Genomic DNA, 20235 nt, shown 5'->3' with positions numbered 1-20235 from the left:
TGTAGATGCCCTCTTTGGTATCAGTATAGATGTATAAACATAGCTAAAAATGTATGTATACCGGTATGCTTATCTTGCCAATTTGTAATAACTTCAAATGGAAGCTTTGTAATTTAGTATGATATCATGTTTTCAATATTGGCAATAATAACAATATGCGCATAATAATTTTCACATAATTGTGAGCTTATATGCAATTGTTACGATTATTTAGTAGAGCGTGAAAATTTTATTGTTCGATAGCAATTAACGCCACTACCGACTACGTGCTTGCACAAATTAATTTAGGGACGTGGAGTATACGTAACATTGGTGAGTGCTCAGCGTACATACCAAAATCACGGTTGCCACTTTGTTTCAATTGAATAGAAATTATACTTTTGTTGATGTTTGGTCAAATACCTAATTTGTTTGGTCGCTTTTGTTAAAGATATATATTTGACGGAGCCCTGGTCAACCCCTCTACAATAGGGTTATAATGTTTTTTAGATTTTAACTCCTGTGCTGGCAAACGATGGACTTTTGTATTCAATTTCAAAAAATAACAACGGGTTTGAAATATTATAAAAAACAACGTTCGCGCAAAGCGGAATTTGTTATCATTGTCACGTTTTTTTATTTCATATGAGTTATGGTATAGATACATAAGTAAAGACAAAAATTTTGCATTGTAAATTAATATTTATGAACTTGTGGTTGAGTGCCAAGTATATATATAAGTGACAAGTATACTTTTGCAAGTCCTGTAAATCTCTTCCATTAGCTTCACAGCTCGTTCAGCAACCATGTTTGAACGAGGCACATCAAGAAGGACGTTCCTTTATCCAATGAACGGTAAATAACTTCAAAGCCTTAGCGCAATCCAGTGAAAATTTAGAAACATGAGAATTTCAAAATGCAATATCTCAGCGAAAAAAAATGATATTTGAACAAACTCAACGCGATTTGGAAGAAAAGGACTTGTACTTAAAGATGCCAGCCTATTGCTTTGGTAAAAGAAAACATTTACAAGGCTACATAACCTCAAATATGGCCAAAACCGGTGTATTTTGCACACTTAGGTTAGGATATCTGATGGAGCTGATAGAGCAATTTTGAGGCCAGATTTCGATTCATCGCATCAAAATCCTTCGAAAATATATAGTCCGGTTTCTGGGTCTGAGATGTTGTCGGCCTGTATTATTGTTCCGCCTCATTCATAAAAGGTATGCAGTCTTCGGCACAGCCGAAGACAGTCGCGTCCTTATTTGTTTTTAATTGCAACAGCACATATATATGAAAAATTTTGATTACTCTGCTACTGATAGTGATTTTAAAAACCATGCATTATTTTAGAGAATTTATTATATATACATATCTATAATTATTGATTGTTATGTAGATATGTTTATATTTACCTTGTATGAAAATCATCAAGGCCGCTGCCGCAATAAATTGGATGTGATTCGTTTGTTGCCATGGTTTTGCTGTCATTTATCAATATTTTGTTGTTACGTTGTGCCGTAGCTATGGGGAAAATATGCTGGCTAATGCTAGTTTTGTTGTTGCTTTAAATTACAGATAATAATCCTTCCACATTACATTTTAATTGGTGTTGCTTGAATTAATAAGGTTTGCTGCAATATAAAAAAGAATAATTCATATATTATTAGCCAGAAAAATATTTTTACTGATGTTCAGTAAAAAGTAGGGATTTTAATTTTTATTAAAATAATCGCGCCTTTCTTAACGAACTCTTTAACCTAAATATTTGTCAAAGGCTTATCATGTGCAATCCGAATCAAAATTCTAATTTATCTAAAATACCGATACTAGCAGCCGTTTTTGTAGTTGTTGTTGTAGGAATAAAGACACTCCCCCAATATTTTGAGGATTGCTATCGATGTTGATGTCCCGGTTCCGGTAACAAGCACCATTAAGCTATAAGCCCGACCATCCCGGGAACGATTCCATGTGACTAAATTGAAGGGTCTTAAGTCACTAATAGAAGTCTATATTTTTTGTTATTTTCTCGCGGATACCCTAATTGCCGTAATCGCCCCATTTCGTTGCCTTCTCGTTGCATGATTATTATACTCAAAGTGCTTGGCTCACAGAGTATATTAACTTTGATTGGATAACGGCTGGTTGTACAGGTATAAAGGAATCGAGATAGATATAGATTTTCATATATCAAAATCATCAGTATCGAAAAAAATTGATTGAGCCATGCCCGTCCCTCCGCCTGTCCGTTAACACGACAACTTGAGTAAATTTTGAGGTATCTTGATGAAATTTGGTATGTTGGTTCCTGGGTGCTCATCTCAGATCGCTATTTAAAGTGAACGATATCGGACTATAACCACGCCCAATTTTTCGAAATCGAAAATTTCGAAACACCGAAAAAATGCGATAATTCAATACCAAAGACGGACAAAGCGATTAAAGTTGGTAGGCGCGTTGACCCTATGACGCAGAATAGAAAATTTGTAAAATTTTGGACAATGGGCGTGGCACCGCCCACTTTTAAAAGAAGGTAATTTAAAATTTTTGCAAGCTGTAATTTCGCAATCATTGAAGATATCATGACAACTATATCTATATATGTGCTAAATAAAAATTAGCAAAATCGGATGAAAAACACGCCAACTTAAAAAAAAAATTTTTTTTAAGTCAAATTTTAACAAAAAATTGAATATCTTTACAGTATATAAGTAAATTATGTCAGCATTCAACTCCATGGTGGAACAAAATACAAAAATAAAAGAAATTTCAAAATGGGCTTGGTTCCGCCCTTTTTCATTTAATTTGTCTAGAATACTTTTAATGCCATAAGTCTAACAAAAATTTACCAATCCTTGTGAAATTTGGTAGGGGCATATATTCTATGACGATAACTGTATAACTGTTTTCTGTGAAAATGGGCTAAATCGGTTGAAGCCACGCCCAGTTTTTATACACACTCGGCCGTCTGTCCTTCCGCTCGGCTGTTAACACGATAACTTGAGCAAATTTCGATATATCTTTACTAAACTTAGTACACGTACTCATCTGAAAATGACCTAAATCCGACTATGACCACGCCCACTTTTTCGATGTCGAAAATTACAAAAAATGGAAAAACTTCCATAATTCTATACCAAATACGAAAAAAGGGATGAAACATGGTAATTGGATTGGTTTATCGACGCAAAATATAAATTTAGAAAAAAACTTTGTAAAATGGGTGTGACACCTCCTATATTAAGTAGAATAAAATGAAAAAGTTCTGCAGGGCGAAATCAAAAGCGTTTGGAATCTTGGCAGGAATACTGTTCCTGGTATGACATATATAAATAAATTAGCGGTAACCGACAGATGATGTTCTGAACTGGTCCACATTTTGGTCGATATCTCGAGAACGCCTTCACATATACAACTAAGGGTCACTCCCTTTTAAAACCCTCAGTAATACCTTTAATTTGATACCCATATCGTACAAACACATTATAGAGTCACCCTTTGTCCACCATTTATGGCGATATCCCGAAATGGCGCCCACATATAGAACTATGGTCCACTCCCTTTTAGAATACTCTTTAATACCTTCCATTTGATACCAAAGTCATACAAACACATTCCAGGGTTACCCTAGGTTCATTTTCCTACATGGTGATTTTCCCTTATTTTGTCTCCATTCAACGATTTTACTCGGCTCAATACTACGTAGGTCTAGCCTTTGGCAAAAGTGCTGATCCTAGATTCACCACTGCGCTATCCACCGTACACCCTTGAATTTTTTGAACTGCGCAAGCCCAACACAGTTTAATAATCGATCGTAAGATTCCCTACGTTCCGTACGATTTTTCTAAATATCTCAATCCGTGCGCTCCTTAGCAAAATTTTATACACGATAACTTGAGTAAATATTGAGATATCTTCACCAAATGTGTCACACTAGCTTACCTGGACCCAGAATAGATTGGTATTGAAAATGAGCGAAATCGGATGATAGCCACGCCCACTTTATATATATATAAAATTTTGGAAAACACAAAAAACCTGATAATTTAGTAAATAATATACCTAGAATGTTGAAATTTGACATGTGGACTGATATTGAGACTCCCGACAAAAATTTCGAAAATTTTTTAAAATGGGCGTATCACCGCCCACTTGTTATAAAATCAATTTTACAAATATTATTAATCATAAATCAAAAATCGTTAAAGCTATCGTAACAAAATTCGGCAGAGAGGTTGCCTTTACTATAAGAAATGCTTTGAAGAAAAATTAATGAAATCGTTTAAAGACCACGCCTACTTTTATATAAAAGATTTTTAAAAGGTTCGTGACCGAATAAAATAAGCTATATCTTTTCAAAAAAGAGCTTTATATGAATGGCGTTTCATTTCCCAAGTGGATTTATAGCAATAAAAAGGAAAAACTTCAAATTAAAAAAACAGGGCGTGTCACCGCCCCTTTTCTGGCTAAACAATTTTCTATGTTTCGGGAGCCATAATTCGAAGAAAAATTAACGGATAGTAACAAAATTGGGTACACAAATTTTCCCTATAGTAGAAAAGATTTCTGGTAAGAATGGACGGGATCCGTTAAAGACCACGGCATCTGAGATATAAAACAAGTTTGAAAGGGTCATAGACTAGAATAATAAGCAATAACTTAGCAAAAAATAGTTTTGAATCAATGATATTTCACTTATCAAGTTTTATTGTAAGAGGAAATGTGGAGACATTTTTTTAAACGGACGGTGCCACGTGTTTTGTAGAAAAGTAATTTATCTGAAATGAAATGTACAATTGAAGCTCACGCTGAGTATATAATGTTCGATTACACCCGAACTTAGACACCTTTACTTGTTGTAATATGATTTACACTGTCACCGACCTCTGAATTAAGTTTTGAAATTTCAAGTCTCTAGCTCACCAGCAGAAGGTACCTGTAAGCCGGTTTAAGTTCTTATCTAATTACTTCAACCCGTGCGCCATATAACGGATTTTTTCCCTTTTATTGCACCGGCTCGGTGTCTTAACCTATCTGTGATGTTTCACGTTTGTAGCTCAATAAGAGGTTACTTAAAAATCGTTTGCAAGATTTGTGTTGAAAATGCGGACAAAAATTCAACCAACCTAATATAAAGGAAACAACAAAAAAACTACAAAATATTACTGCTTTTAAAATGAACATATAACGTTGATCATTTAATTTAAAGCAAATCAAAACAAGTAAACAAAGTTTTGGCTAAATATTTTAAGTTCTATGCAAACCGAATGGAATTTAATTTAATACCCGCCCACTAAACGTCCAGTACTACGCAAACGACACGGATGAATAACGCGCAATTCTGCACTAAGTTAAAATCCCAAACTTTTCATACATTTTTTGTTGAATTGTACCAGGGCTGCAAACCGGTTCGAACCAATTCTGTTCATAAACCGAACCACCCGCTCTTTTGTGGCTTCAATCAAAAATTGCGTTCAATCAAGAACCGAATTTATTTTAAATTTCAAAAACCGAACGAAGAACCACCAAAAAAATAGTTCGTTTCAGCCCAAAATATAATTTTACCAATTCCCCACATTTCCCTAAACTTTTACAGAGTACACATCTCATATAAATTAAAGTATACCACTTTGTTTATCTTAGATTTTCATTCCGATTTGTTCAAACCCTAAGTATGCGCGATTTTTTGTAAATTTTTTCTAATAATAATTCGGTAGAACCTGAGCTAAAATGTATCTTGTCATCACAGGGTAAGGTTGAACTGGCCAGTGCCAGAGGACCTCACATAGACTGAATGTGTGCAAAGTGTTAGTTTGACGACCAAACTGAATGAGCCTAGAAACTTGAAGCAGTCTAGAATCTCTACTACATGCTGCTTCTAGAGCTAATAACTCAAATTTTGTCACTGATGACGCTTAATTTAAAAGCATGTGTCGTCAGAAAGCAGTATCCAGACAGAATACACATCATGAGTCTACAGTCCTCTATTTTTATTGATGGACATAATTTTGTTGATCTAAGGTCCTGAGACATGATCTTCGATACAGTTCCTGCTGGGTGCAATGTCTTACGCGCTTCCAAATCAATCATATGCAACTCCTTCCTTCTTATTATCCTACCCGTTCTGATTGGGTCATATACGACACAAGCTGCGAGGGAGGCACCATTTTTAGCTAGCTTACCCCGTATTTTGTTTACATCTATTCCCATTTGGCCGGGGACCTTATATAGATGTGTGTTTCTCTATATCCCATTTTGTTGTACGAGATTATTGCTTTAATTGCTGTTTGGCAGTCAATATAAAAGTTAACGCGGCGACTGTTTAAGCTACTTCCCTCCAGTGTTCCTACTACTTTAGGTCACGGCTACTACTTCGGCTTGAAAGACATTACAACCGTAGACGCTACTATATCCACTAGTTGCGAGCTACGGAAGTATACCAGTAAAGCTGTAGCGTCTCGCATGGTGCCGAACTTCAATCCCTATCTTGGCTCTTAGATCCACATCAAGGTGCACGTATGGGATTCATTTGTCTGTTGAATCTGTTGTTGTTGTTGTAACAACGCTACGTCGCATCCAATAGGTGTGACCAGTTACCATTAGTCATCAATATCCTCTAACGGGAGTCCATAGGAACTTGCAGTTTTAACAGGGATGGACCAAAGTTAAAGGGGTGTTAGAGTCGTTGGGATCCCCAGGTTTCTGAGTATTTAGCAGAAATTGTTTGTTCAGAATTTCATATGTCTCCCTTCAGCGTTTCTCGCCTCCCTGTGTAAATGGTGTTCTGGGTACATAAGAAGAAAACTCTTAGCAGTTCTGAGAGCGGTATTTTGACAGGCCTGTAGTTTCTTCTAGTCAGTAACCCTTAGGTTCGACGACCATATCTGGGACGCGTAGCATGCAAGTGACCGGCCAATGGCTTTGTAAGTGGCAATGAGCGTCGCTTTATCCTTACCACAAGTGCTACCGGCAAGAGATTTATGGATTTTATTAAGGCACTGAAGTTTAGGTACAAATGATGATGCGATGTGTAGATCCTGTGAAATGTAGATCCTGATCGAATGTCACACCCAGTATTTATGGATGTAAGGCAGACGGTAGCGTAATGCCATCGACGTGGATATTCAATATAGTCTTCATTTGTTTTGTGTATGTTGTAAATAAGGTTGCCGATGATTTGGTCGTTGACAATCAGATGCCTGTTGGGCGCCGAAGCAACTGGAGAGATTAGGGAGATAGCTGCGTATTTTATTGCGTAGCTCATAAATGAATGGGCGGGACCTGTAGCCATTATTGTGCAGTCATCGGCGTACTATACAATGGTAACTACTTCTGATGGCGAATTAAACTTCGATATGTAGAAATTAAACAAAAGCGGAGAAAGGACACTAATTTTTCGTACTTATTCTTTAGTTATTCAGGGTTTAGAAGTTACGTTGCTGAATAGCCTCGATGCCTACCATCCAGGCAGATGATTCGCAAGGTGGGTCCTTCTAAGTCTCGCAGTAACGTGCCGTGGTTTACTGTTTCGTTGCATTTGTCCATGTTAGCCCATTTAGAATCAATGTTACGAGCTTTACGCAGACATCAACATAGTCCAGCGAATTAAAACGCAGCGGCTACGCTTACTAGACCATGATATGCGAATGATAGATGACACTCCGGCTAAGAAAGTGTTTCTATCTGAACCCGCCTATGGAAGCAGAGGAAGGGGGCGATCCCCACAACTCCGCTGGAAGGACAAGGTGGAAAACGTTTTAAACTCCCTTGGTGTGACCAATGGACGTCAGTTAGCAGAGCGAAGAAGCGAGTGGCGCGTCTTTTTGGACGACCATGACGGTTTAAATGCCAATTAAGTAAGAAAGTTATGACTCCATCAATCGTATCCTACTTATTTGAAAAGAAATTCTATCATTAGTAACAGCGCTCATCTGAAAGCAACTTTACTTTTAAATATCACCTTGATAATTTATCAATCAACATAAAAGGGTTGAACAACTTAAACCGAACCGGTTCGGGGGTTCAAAAGTACCCAGGAACCGGTACATGTATCGGCTCAAGTTTTGCCAAAGTGGTTCGAACCACTGTACAGAAATGCTTCGATTTTTAAGGCGATTTGCAGCCGTCATTTACACATTCTATTTTTAACAATTGAATTAATTCAAAAGAATTTTTATTATTTCTGTTTTGTTTGTTTGTTTTTTTTTGTTTTTGTCAAGATTTACTCCCAATTTGTGTGCGCTGAACAGACGTTGCTATTCACACCAAATATGTATTGTTTGCCCTTTATTGAGTTCCAAATATTTTCTTGCCATTAACTAGATAATAAAGAGAGAAAAAGTTGGAATATATTTTATTTTAAGCTTTCAATGAGAATTTAATCCTCTTATATTCAAATAATATAAAGCAACTTTCTTTGTTGTGTAGCGTAAGAAGTTCAGTTTATTTCAAAATGTATTTGCCACATAAGCTGACTTTTATCTACTATTTTAAATTAAACTTGAGTTTTGTTATAATAAGCTTTTCGCTATGGAAATTCTTTTGATACATTTTTAAAGTTAAAATTTTAGGCTTCAGTTTATAGGGGAGAGGAGACTAAGAAAATTCCAGCCAGGAAATCGAATCGATTTAAAATATTGGTACGATTTCGTTGATGGATTTTTTCTTTAAAATTATATTCCGTTTCATTTAGGTCTTCTCGATATTTTGGAAGTAGGACAGAATGGCAATGAGATGAATTCACAAAATTCAGCACAGACATGGTAGCCTTTTGTGTATTATGTTCGTACGTCGGATCGAATCCCAGCAACCTTAATGGATCTGATGAAGGATCGACGAGTAGCGAAACGTGGTATCCATGCTTCGCTGTATTACAAATATTTTCTGAATTTATCCCAAATCTTTCAAACAATTTTTCATCAAGCCATGTCTGTCTCCCCGCCCCTTTGTCCGTACCAGCGTCCCTCCGCGAGCAGAGTTACTTGACCAAAATGAAGTTATGTCTACCAGATTCCATAAACGTACTTGTTTAGATTAAATTGGTATTGAAAAGAAGCAAAAAAAAAAAAAAAAACACAGAAGTAAGGAAGTCTAAGTTCGGGTGCAACCGGACATTACATACCCAGCTGTACACTTGAAACGCTGTTGTTGCTGTTTAATAGTGTTACAAGACTGCGCAATAATACATATACATATGGTTCTATTCTGAATTAATTGTTCTTCGAGTTATGGTTCCATAAAAGGGGCGGTGCTACGCCCATTTTTTAAAATTTTAAGTTTTTCCTATTTATTGTTATAAATGCACTTGGGAAATGAAATATAATTGATATAAAGCTCTTTTTTTGCAAAGATGTAGCTTATTTTATTCGTCCACGACCATTTTAAAAAACTTTTATATAATAGTGGGCGTGGTCCTTAACCGATTTCGTTAATTTTGTTTCAAAGCATTCCTTATAGTAAAGGCAGCATCTCTGACGAATTTTGTTACGATAGGTTTAACGATTTTTGATTTATGATTAATATTTGTAAAATTTATTTTATCACAAGTGGGTGGTGACACGCCCGTTTTAAATCTTTTTTTCAAATTTTTATCAATAGTTTCAATATCAGTCCACACGTCAAATTTCAACATTCTATGTGTATCATTTACTAAATAATCAGGTTTTATGTGTTTTCCAAATTTTATATATATAAAAAGTGGGCGTAGTTATCATCCGATTTCGGTCATTTTCAGTACCAATCTATTCTGGGTAGATAAGCCCGTGTACCAAATTTGGTGAAGATATCTCAAATTATCGTGTTAACGAGTGGACGGACAGACGGACGGACATAGTTCAATAAAATTTTTTTTCGATACTGATGATTTTGATACACGGAAGTCTATATCTATCCTTCCTTTATACCTGTACAACCAACCGTTATCCAATCAAAGTTATAATATCCTGTGTACAAGTATAGCTGGGTATAAAAACAAACAAAAAAATTTAAGGCGCAATATCCTCGGAAGAGATTTTAGGCCGAGCTTCTCTTCCAATTTGCGTCGCGCTCCTTTTTAATTTTTCTTTCAAATGCGCGGGACGGGACCTATTCGTTTTTATGCCGAATCCGAACGGCGTCTGCAAAGCAGATGAGTTTTCGCTGAGAGCTTTTTATAACAGAAATAAGCTCGGAGTGCTTGCAAACACTGCCGAGGGGCGACCCCGCTTAGACAAATTTTCCTTCTAATTGAAAAATCTTCTTTCTAAAAATTTTGATGTTGCTTTGCCCGGAGCGTTAAATGAGTTAGACCGCGGAGCTACACTCTGAAAAGTTTCCTTAATTTCCAAGCGAAGACTGTGAGATTTTCAAACAAATTTTGAAATTAATTTTAGGAAATTCCAATTTCTTTCCGAAAGCGTTTTAGAAATTGGCTTAAGCAGTTTTTGTTTTATTTTTTTTTTTAACGTATTAGAGCAGAATTTCATTCTCAAGAGTTTCCTTAAACTCGAAGGTAAAAATCTGAGATTTTCATACAAATTTTTTTTTTTTGATATTCCAAGTTTTTAGGAAAACGTTGTCGAAATCGGCCTAAGTAGTTTTTGTTATTTTGTTTTTGAGTTCGAACGGAATTTCACTCTCAAGAGTTTCTTTACATTCCAAGTAAAAACTATGAGATTTTCAAACAATTTTTGATTTTTTTGGATATTCCAAATTTTTTTCGAAAACGTTGTTGAAATTGGCTTAAGTAGTTTTTGTTATGAGTTATACTACGGAGCTTTATTTTAAAAAATTTCCTTAAAAAAATAAAAAAAAATGTAAGGCGCGATAACCTCCGAAGAGATTTAAGGCCAAGCTCTCTTCCAATTTGCATCGTGCTCCTCTTAATTTTCCCTAAAAATTGGCCGGACGGGACCTACTTGTTTTATGCCGACTTCGAACGGCATCTGCAAGGCAGATGAGTTTTCACTGAGAGCTTTTCATAGCAGAAATACACTCGGAGTGCTTGCCAAACACTGCCGAGGTGCGACCCCTCTTAGAAAAATTTTCTTCTAATTGAAAAAACTTGTTTCTAAGATGTTTGATGTAGCTTTGCCCGGGGCGTAAACCCAGTATCTCCGGTGTGGTAGGCGGAGCACGCTACCATCACACCACGGCGGCCAGACTGAAATTTTTAATTTTAAACAAATTTTGATAATTTTTTGGAACCTCAAAATTTTTTTGAAAACGTTTTCCAAATTGTTTTGAATAAATTTTGTCATAAAATTAATTACAATTTCTATTTTTTTAACAAACGAAAAAAAAGAGAATAACTGGTAAAATTGTTCGCTGTTTTTTTACTTCCATATGTGCCTATTGTGCACTGGAGCGCGTGAGTTACTTTTTGATATGCTACATTTGATAATCGAATATTTTTACTTATTGATTAACTGCAGCACATATTTGCTGATATAAAGTCTATTTTGTATACACTGTAAAATTATGCATTCCAAGAATACAAAGGCTTTAACTACTTTTTGCAGGAATCGAAAAGTCTGATATAATGTTGGGAAAATTCTTCAAAATTTGTTATATCCTACACTGTGTTGGACCATATATCAGTTTTATATGCGAAGTTATAGAATTTAAGTAAAACAAGAACACGTTAATTTCGTACAGCGTATATTTCAGAAAGAAAGAATACAACTCCAAACAAATTTATTCAATGTGAATATGACAGTATGTGCAAATGTGATACAATATTCAAAACAAAGTGGTTATTTACAAAGTATATTTCTAACACTCCTCCTCAATATGTATACATTTTTCATTATTTAATATAATCCCATATCTTTTCTAAATTTGCAGTGTTTTGTCTTTTGCAAGATTTTGGTTAAAATATCCGCTATCATTTCTTCAGTACAAACATAATTCAGTGATATTTCCCCTGTTTTATACAAATCTCGAACAAAATGATATTTCAAATCTATGTGTTTACTTCTAGCATGATATACAGGATTTGTTACCAAAAACTGTGCACCCTGGTTATCACTTTTTATTACAGTAGGTTTAGGATCACCGAAACTTAATTCATTTAAAAGCTTTCTTATATATATAGCTTCTTTTGCAGCTAATGATATTGTTACATACTTTGCTTCTGTACAATTAAGTGCAACTACGCTCTGTTTCTTAGACTCCCAGGAAAATACTGCACCTGCAGCAAAAAAAGCATTTCCTGAATATGATTTCCTGTTACTTGCGTCGGCTCCCCAATCAGCATCAACATAACATTCAATTGCTTTACCCGTTTTGTGATAACATATTTTAATATCTCTTTTACCTAAGAACATGTTTAGCTGCAGCTTCATGCTCACAATGTGGATCAGTATTTCTTTGAGAGAGTTTACTTATTGAATGAAGAATATCTGGTCTCGTGGAAATAGCCAAATACATTAAAGCGCCTATCAAAGACTGATATTCACTTTGTGACACGCGTCTACATTTGTTATACTCAGCTGATCAGAACTCACAGAGTATATTAACTTTGTTCACATAACGGTAATCCGTAACGGCATAAACTAATCGAGATAGATATAGACTACTATATATCAAAATGATCTGGGCGAAAAAAGAAATTCATTTAGACATGTCCGTCCGTCCGTCCGTAAACACGATAACTTGAGTAAATTTTGAGGTATCTCAGATCGCTATTTAAAATGAACGAAATCGGACTACAACCACGCCAACTTTTTCGATATCGAAAATTTCGAAAAACCGAAAAAGTGCGATAATTCATTACCAAAGACGTATAAAGCGATGAAAATTGGTAGGTGCGTTGACTTTATGACGCAAAATAGAAAATTAGTAAATATTTGGACAATGAGCATGGCACCGCCCACTTTTAAAAGAAGGTAATTTAAAAGTTATGCAAGCTGTAATTTGCCAGTCGTTGAAGATATGATGATGAAATTTGGCAGGCACGTTACTCCTATTACTATATGTGTGCTAAATAAAAATAGCAAAATCGGATGACGAACACGCCCACTTTAAACATTTTTTTTAAGTCAAATTTTAACAAAAAATTTAAAATCTTTAAAGTATATAAGTAAATTATGGCAACATTCAACTCCAGTAATGATATGGTGCAACAAAATACAAAAATACAAGAAAATTTCAAAATGGGCGTGGCTCCTCCCTTTTTCATTTAATTCGTCTAGAAAACTTTTAAGGCCATAAATCGAACAAAAATTTACCAATCCTTGTGAAATTTGGTATGTGCATAGACTCTATGATAATTGTTTTCTGTGAAAATGGGCGAAATCGGTTGAAGCCATGCCTAGTTTTTATACACAGTCGACCGTCTGTCCTTCCGCTCGGCCGTTTACCCGATAACTTGAGCAAAAATCGATATATCTTTACTAAACTCAGTTCACGTACTTATCTGAACTCCTAGGATGATCTGGGCATCGCCCTCATACAATAACCTTGGGCTTACAAGGGACTGGTGAGGGGCCTTAATGTGAGTAATAACAGATTTATTTGGGATCTCTCACATCAGAGACCAAGAGCATGTGCAATGCTTAAGTCAAACATTAACTATTTTTGCATTACAGAATTTTTAAGCCGGGATCTGGTGGCGGTCCAGATCGAGGCAAAGGTGAATGGAGACAACACCAGCATTGTGCTGGTCGCAGCCTACTTCCCGGGGGACGACAGCACAGTCCCTCCAGTTAACGTGCAGAAGCTAGTGGAGCACTGCAAAAGAGTGAAAATTCCGTTGATCATAGGATGCGATGCCAACTCCCACAACACGGAGTGGGGCAGCAGTGATACCAACCAAAGGGGTGAGTGTTTACTAGAATATATAGTCAGCAACGATTTGAATATATATAACGTCGGGAGCAAACCGACGTTTGTTACGAGAGTCAGGGCAGAAGTCCTAGATATAACACTTGGCAACAACCTAACTGAGAATATGGTCTCGAGATGGAGAGTCTCAGAAGAACCCTCCCTATCGGATCAAAGGATCATAAGGTTTGAGCTGGGTGCTGTATCAGGGCAATCCAGCCCTAAACGAAATCCCAGGAAAACAGATTGGGGCAGCTAAAAATGTATCATAGAGGCTAACGCGGTTAGTCTCAGAAACAAGAGCAGAAGCACTAACTGTACTGAGTTAGAGGGCAGAGTGGATAGAGCAAATCAGATAATGATAGATTCCTACAACCCCAGTTGCCGGGTCACCCTAGTTAATGGTAAGAAGGCAACCCCTTGGTGGTCGCATGACCTGACACTACTAAGGAAGAAAGTCAGGAAACTCTTTAAGGGGGCAAGAAGAACCGGAAACTGGGAGGAATACACTCAAAATCTAACAAAGTACAATAAAGAGATAAGGAAAGCTAAGAGGGAAAGTTTCAGAAATTTCTGTGAGGGAATTTCTAGCACACCTGCAGCGGCAAGGCTCCACAAGGTCCTAGCCAAAGAGCAGAGGGAGATTAACCTAGCGATTATGCTTCCAGACGGTACCTATACCGGAACAGTGGAGGAGCGAGCGAGGGCCCTGCTACATACGCATTTTCCGGGTGCCTCTCCGCATGTACCGGACCTTGTGTTCCCCAGAGTGAAACCAACCCCATCAGACTGGCAACTGGCCAACTCCCTCTTCAGTGAGGCCAGAGTCAGATGGGCAGTGGAATCCTTTGAGAAATGGAGTGGATGGCAACTAACCGGTGCTAATGCAGCAAGGGACACAGATTATCCCACATCTGGCCAGTATCATGAGAGATAGCCTGGCACTGGGATACATACTCATGATGTGAAGAAGAGCAAAAGTGGTTTTCATACCAAAAGTAGGAAAAAAGGACTATTCGCAGGCAAAGTCCTTCAAACCAATAAGTCTAACTTCCTTTGTCTTGAAGGCAATGGAAAAGATATTGGACCAAGAAATTAGGTCGAACGCCCTCAAGAGCTGGCCCCTACATCATAGCCAGCATGCGTACAGAGCGGGTAGGTCCACGGACACAGCTCTGTACCAATTAAAATCTGAAATACAGAGGGCGTTCGAAACAGAGGAAACAGTGATTTGCGCTTTCCTTGACATTGAGGGTGCCTTTGACAACACATCTCATGAAAGCGTAAATATAGCACTGCAGAGGAGAGGAGTTCAAATGCCTATCCAGAGATGGATTGACAATCTACTCGGCACAATAATCGCTGAAGTCCATGTAGGCAACAGCGCAGTTAAGGTTAATACCACGGGGGGTGCCCTCAAGGAGGTGTTCTATCACCCCTTCTGTGGAGCCTATTAGTGGATGAACTCCTGCAAAAGCTATCTGACAGTGGCATAAGATGCCAGGGATATGCTGACGACATCATCATATATGCAAGGGGTAAATTCGAGAGTACGCTCTATCACATAATACAGAGAGCATTGAATATTACAAAGGGATGGTGTGCCAGTGTGGGGCTTAACATCAACCCATCTAAACCGACCATAATCCCTTTCAACAGAAGAAGGGCCCTACCAGCCCTGAGAGCAATTACAATAGATGGCGTGGTACTGGAACATGGAACCGCGGTGAAATACTTGGGGGTCATTTTTGACACCAAGCTCCTATGGAAACAGCACTTCGACTCCATGAGTGCTAGGGCCACGATATCCATCATGATATGCAAACGTTTAGCAGGCAAATCATGGGGCTGTAGCCCGCATGTGCTAAGATGGATGTATACCATGATAGTAAAACCTATGGTAACATACGGTTCGATAGCCTGGGCATCGAAGGCAACTCGGGCAACGACGAGGCAAGCACTGTCAAAACTTCAGCGACTGGCATGTGTATGCATCACGGGAGCTATGCGGACATGCCCCACAGCAGCGCTGGAGGCTATCCTCGATCTGACCCCGCTGCATATATCAATAGAGCAGTGAGCCAAGCGAACCCTCCTGAATATTGCTAAGGAGGGCTCGGGCATAGGTAAAGTCATATCGTCCCGAAAAACGGAGGAATTGAGAGAGAAGATCCCAATCTCTCAACTCCCGAGGGGTGATATACTCAGGCAGATAGTCTATGAGAGAAGGTACAAAGTAGAACTGGGAGACAAGGGTACATGGGAGGAAAGCAGAATTGTGTACATTCATCAGCTAAATAGAATAGTATGGTATAAATATGGCTCGAAGACGCCAAAGGGGATAGGATCTGGAGTCACTGGACCCAGAGCCAAGATATCAACGCCTCTGGGAGCACACCCGAGCATTTTTCAAGAGGAAGTATTCGCTATAAGCCAGTGTGCTGACCTGAACCTTCAGCGCGAATACTCAGTGACAGTCAGGCTGCCCTCAAGGCGGTCTCGGCGTCTGAAATAAAATCAGCACTAGTCCTTGAGTGCGTTGAAAAGCTAAATAAACTAGGAGCACACAACAAACTGTTGTTGGCCTGGGTTACTGGCCACAGGGGAGTGAAGGGCAATGAGCAAGCGGACAACCTGGCAAGGGAGGCAGCTATAACACGACCCATTTGTCCTGAGCCTGCCAGTAGGCCCGCAGGAAATCAGAGGGCATCTACTATTAGAAGAAAGGGAAAAGAGGGAAGAACACTGGCGCAATATGCCAGGGCTGAGGCAATCTAAGTTACTGCTGGGGAGCTACAGCACAACTCTATATAGAGCATTAATGCGCCTGTTGAAAGATAACCTGAGGATCCTAACAGCTATTCTTAAGGACATTGCAGACTGAACAGCCACATGCAAAAGCTGGGCATACTATCGAACAACACATGCCGATTTTGTGATCGATCAGCGGAGACGGCGGAACATATACTCCTGGAATGTGATGCAATCTGAAGACGTGGGGCTAAGTTTTTGGGCTCACCATGGCCAGAGCATTCTCACATCAAATCCCTCAAGCCAGGTGAACTGCTAGGGTTCATCAGAGAAGTCGGCTTGGATGAAGTGCTGTGAAGCAGTTGAGGGCACAATAGACCAATGGTCGCAGTGCGATCCTCAATTAATTATCTATCTATCTATCTGAACTCACTTTGTATTGGTATAAAAAATGGCCGAAATACGACTATGACCACGCGCACTTTTGCGATATCGAAAATTACGAAAAATGATAAAAATGCCATAATTCTGTACCAAACATGAAAGAAGAGATGAAACACGGTAATTGGATTGGTTTATTGACGCAAAATATAACTTTAGAAAAAAGCTTTGTAAAATGGGTGTGACACCTACCATATTAAGTAGAAGAAAATGAAAATTTCTGCAGGGCGAAATCAAAAGCTCTTGGAATCTTGGCAGGAATACTGTTCGTGGTATTACATATATATATAAATTAGCCGTACCCGACAGATGATGTTCTGGGTTACCGTGATCCACATTTTGGTCGATATCTCGAAAACGCCTTCACATATACAACTAAGGGCTACTACCTTTCAAAACCCTCATTAATACCTTTAATTTGATACCCATAACGTACAACACACACAGAGTCATCCCCGGTCCACCTTTATGGCGATATCCTGAAATTGCGTCCACCTATAGAACTATGGCGCACTCTCCTTTAAAATACTCTTTAATACCTTCCATTTGAAACCCATGTCATACAAACACATTCCAGGATTACCCCAGGTTCATTTTGGTGATTTTTCCTTATTTTGTCTCCAAAGCTCTCAGCTAAGTATGTAATGTTCGGTTACACCCGAACTTAGACTTCCTTACTTGTTGTCATTACAACTAACTTGAAAACCTGCATTTAGCGGTGTAGATACAACTTTACAATCAGACATTCCTTGTTCCATTAATAAGTTTGTAATATAATTCTTTTGGCATAGAGTTATTGCACCCGTTTTCCCTTCACGTGAAATCTCCATTCCAAGATAATAATTTAAAGGACCTGCGTCAACTACATCAAACTTATTTGCTAATTTGCCCTTTACTATTTCGAGCTCTTCTAATTTCCTAACGCCTATAATTAAGTCATCCACAAATACAGCAATAATATTGTATGTAAACGCAAGGCTCACTAACACATGGTTTATATCGAAATGAATTTAGGACTGAATCTAACCTTGCATTTCACTCGCGCCCACTCTGCTTTAACCCATAAAGTGCCTTATTTAATTCCAAAACATGATTAGGAAACTCTTCACTAACAAACCCTTCAAGTTGATTCATAAAAACCACATCATGCAAATCACTATTCAAATATGCTGATGATACATTCAATTGATGTAAATGTAAGTCGTATTCACATGCTAACGCTAAAATTAAACGTATTGTTGCATATCTCACTACAGGTGAAAACGTTTCATTAAAATTTACACCAAATCTCTGGCTACAACCTTTTGCTACAAGACGACTTTTCAAGCATTTTACGCTTCCGCCAGCGTTTCTTTTAGTGCAAAATACCCATTTACAATTGACGACTTTTACGCCACGAGGTAATTCCATCAGCGACCACGTATGATTTTTCATAAGTGCATCATACTCCTCCTGCATAAAACCTCTCCACTGCGTAGCATTTTCACCACCTAATGCCTCCTCAACAGACTGCGGAACTGTTTCAATTAAAATTAGACGAACTCGTTCTATACGGGGCGACCTCGAGCTCCTGAACGAATTATTTTTGGTCTACCCGGACCATAACGAACTTGCTCTATGCGATCATTATCACCGTCGTTCAATTCATTTACATACTGTTCGATTCGTTCAACACTCCTACTCTCTAAATGAAGTAGCATAATATTTCTATCTGTCTTTTTATCGTCAAAAAATTTGCTCTTTTATTAGTAACTGGATCCATTAACCAATATGCTTTGGATGTACTTGCATACCCAACCATTATTAATTCCCTATCTTTTAGTTGAAACTTCTTCGATTGCGTCTTATCGAGGGCTATTACCACCGAACCGAAAATTCTAATGTGCTTAACATATGGCTTCTTACCCGTATACTCTTCATATAGAGTTTTGTTGACTAAAGTTTTTGTAGCAGTCCTATTCCGTAAATAAGATGCTGTTGACACAGCTTCCCCCAAAAACTTTCGTCCAACATACTATCCACTATCATGCATTGTGCCATCTCAACCAAAGTTCGATTAGTGCGTTCAGCCACACCATTTTGGTGAGGTGTATATGGGACTGTCAATTGCCTACATATACCATTTTCATCCATCAATTTCAAAAAATGTTGAAATTCGTTACTCAAATATTCACCGCTATTATCGCTTCTTAAAATTTTTATTTTTCTGCCTGTCTGCTTTTCTGCCATTTTCTTAAAAGTCTTAAATGTCCCAAAAACCTTGCTCTTCGATTTCAAAAAATAGATAGAAATGTATCTTGACTTATCGTCAATAAACCTCACAAAATATCGGGAACCAGAAATTGAATGTAAATTCATTGGCCCACATACATCCGAATGTATGATTTCTAACAAATCACTAGCCCCATTTTTGGAAACCTGAGGAAATGGCTTAACAGATATCTTACATTTAACACACGTAGCACAGTCTTCATTTTTGGAACTTCTTTCCATTTTAAGGCCATGAACAAGCTCCTTGGACCGCATTTCATTTAAACTATCCAAATTTAAATGTCCGAAATGACCATGCCACATTTTAACACAGCTTTCTTCACTATTTACGTTAAAACACCTATTTGACTTACTTTTGAATACAAATAAACCACCTCTCCTTATATATTTATATATATATATATATTATTAATAATAAAACATTGATTATCATTGAAAGTAACTAAAAGCCCTTCCTGACAAACTTTGCTTACCGACACAAAATTTCACTTCAAGTCTGAAACATAAAAAACATCTCTTAACTTTACTTGAAATTCGCCACTTCGAACGCAGACATCACCAACTCCATCCGCTTGTATGTATTTGCTTCCAGCTAGTTCGATTCTTTGCTTGCTTTCCTTGTACGTCGCAAATGCAGAACGATCACAACATAGATGCGAAGTTGCTCCACTATCGATACACCAATGGTTTCGACTCAACTCGAGAGAAGATTCAGAAGCAACCACATTAAAGGATTTGTCATCTCGATCCCTTCTTCACTGGGATTCCTTGCATTGTGCAGCATAATGGCCATGTTTTCCACAATTAAACCATTTACCTTTTCATTTCCTTCCCATTATGTACACTTTTTTCTGTTCTTCTGGACCTTTGTTTTTGTTATCATTATGAAATTTTGTTCGTACCACCAACGCTTGTTGTGAATGAGTACTACCAATTTCAGCACCATTCCGTCTAGCTCCCTCCTCGAGCAGCTTTACTTTGATTGAT

At 37.8% G+C, this 20235-nt stretch overlaps 1 protein-coding gene across 2 annotated transcripts in view; it reads right to left on the bottom strand.

The window, feature by feature from the left end:
• The window catches only part of LOC137251842 (G-protein coupled receptor dmsr-1-like), a 604920-nt gene that overhangs the window by 60138 nt on the left and 524547 nt on the right, over nt 1–20235 (bottom strand). For both annotated transcript variants that reach the window (XM_067786736.1, XM_067786735.1), the window contains exon 4: nt 1398–1616. In XM_067786736.1, the coding sequence (XP_067642837.1) occupies nt 1398–1459 (62 nt within the window). In that variant the 5' untranslated portion in view covers nt 1460–1616. The remainder of the gene's footprint in view (nt 1–1397; nt 1617–20235) is intronic.

Source organism: Eurosta solidaginis, chromosome 5 (genome assembly GCF_040869045.1).
Source record: "Eurosta solidaginis isolate ZX-2024a chromosome 5, ASM4086904v1, whole genome shotgun sequence".
Taxonomy (NCBI): domain Eukaryota; kingdom Metazoa; phylum Arthropoda; class Insecta; order Diptera; family Tephritidae; genus Eurosta; species Eurosta solidaginis.
This window is presented reverse-complemented; position numbering and strand designations above follow the sequence as displayed.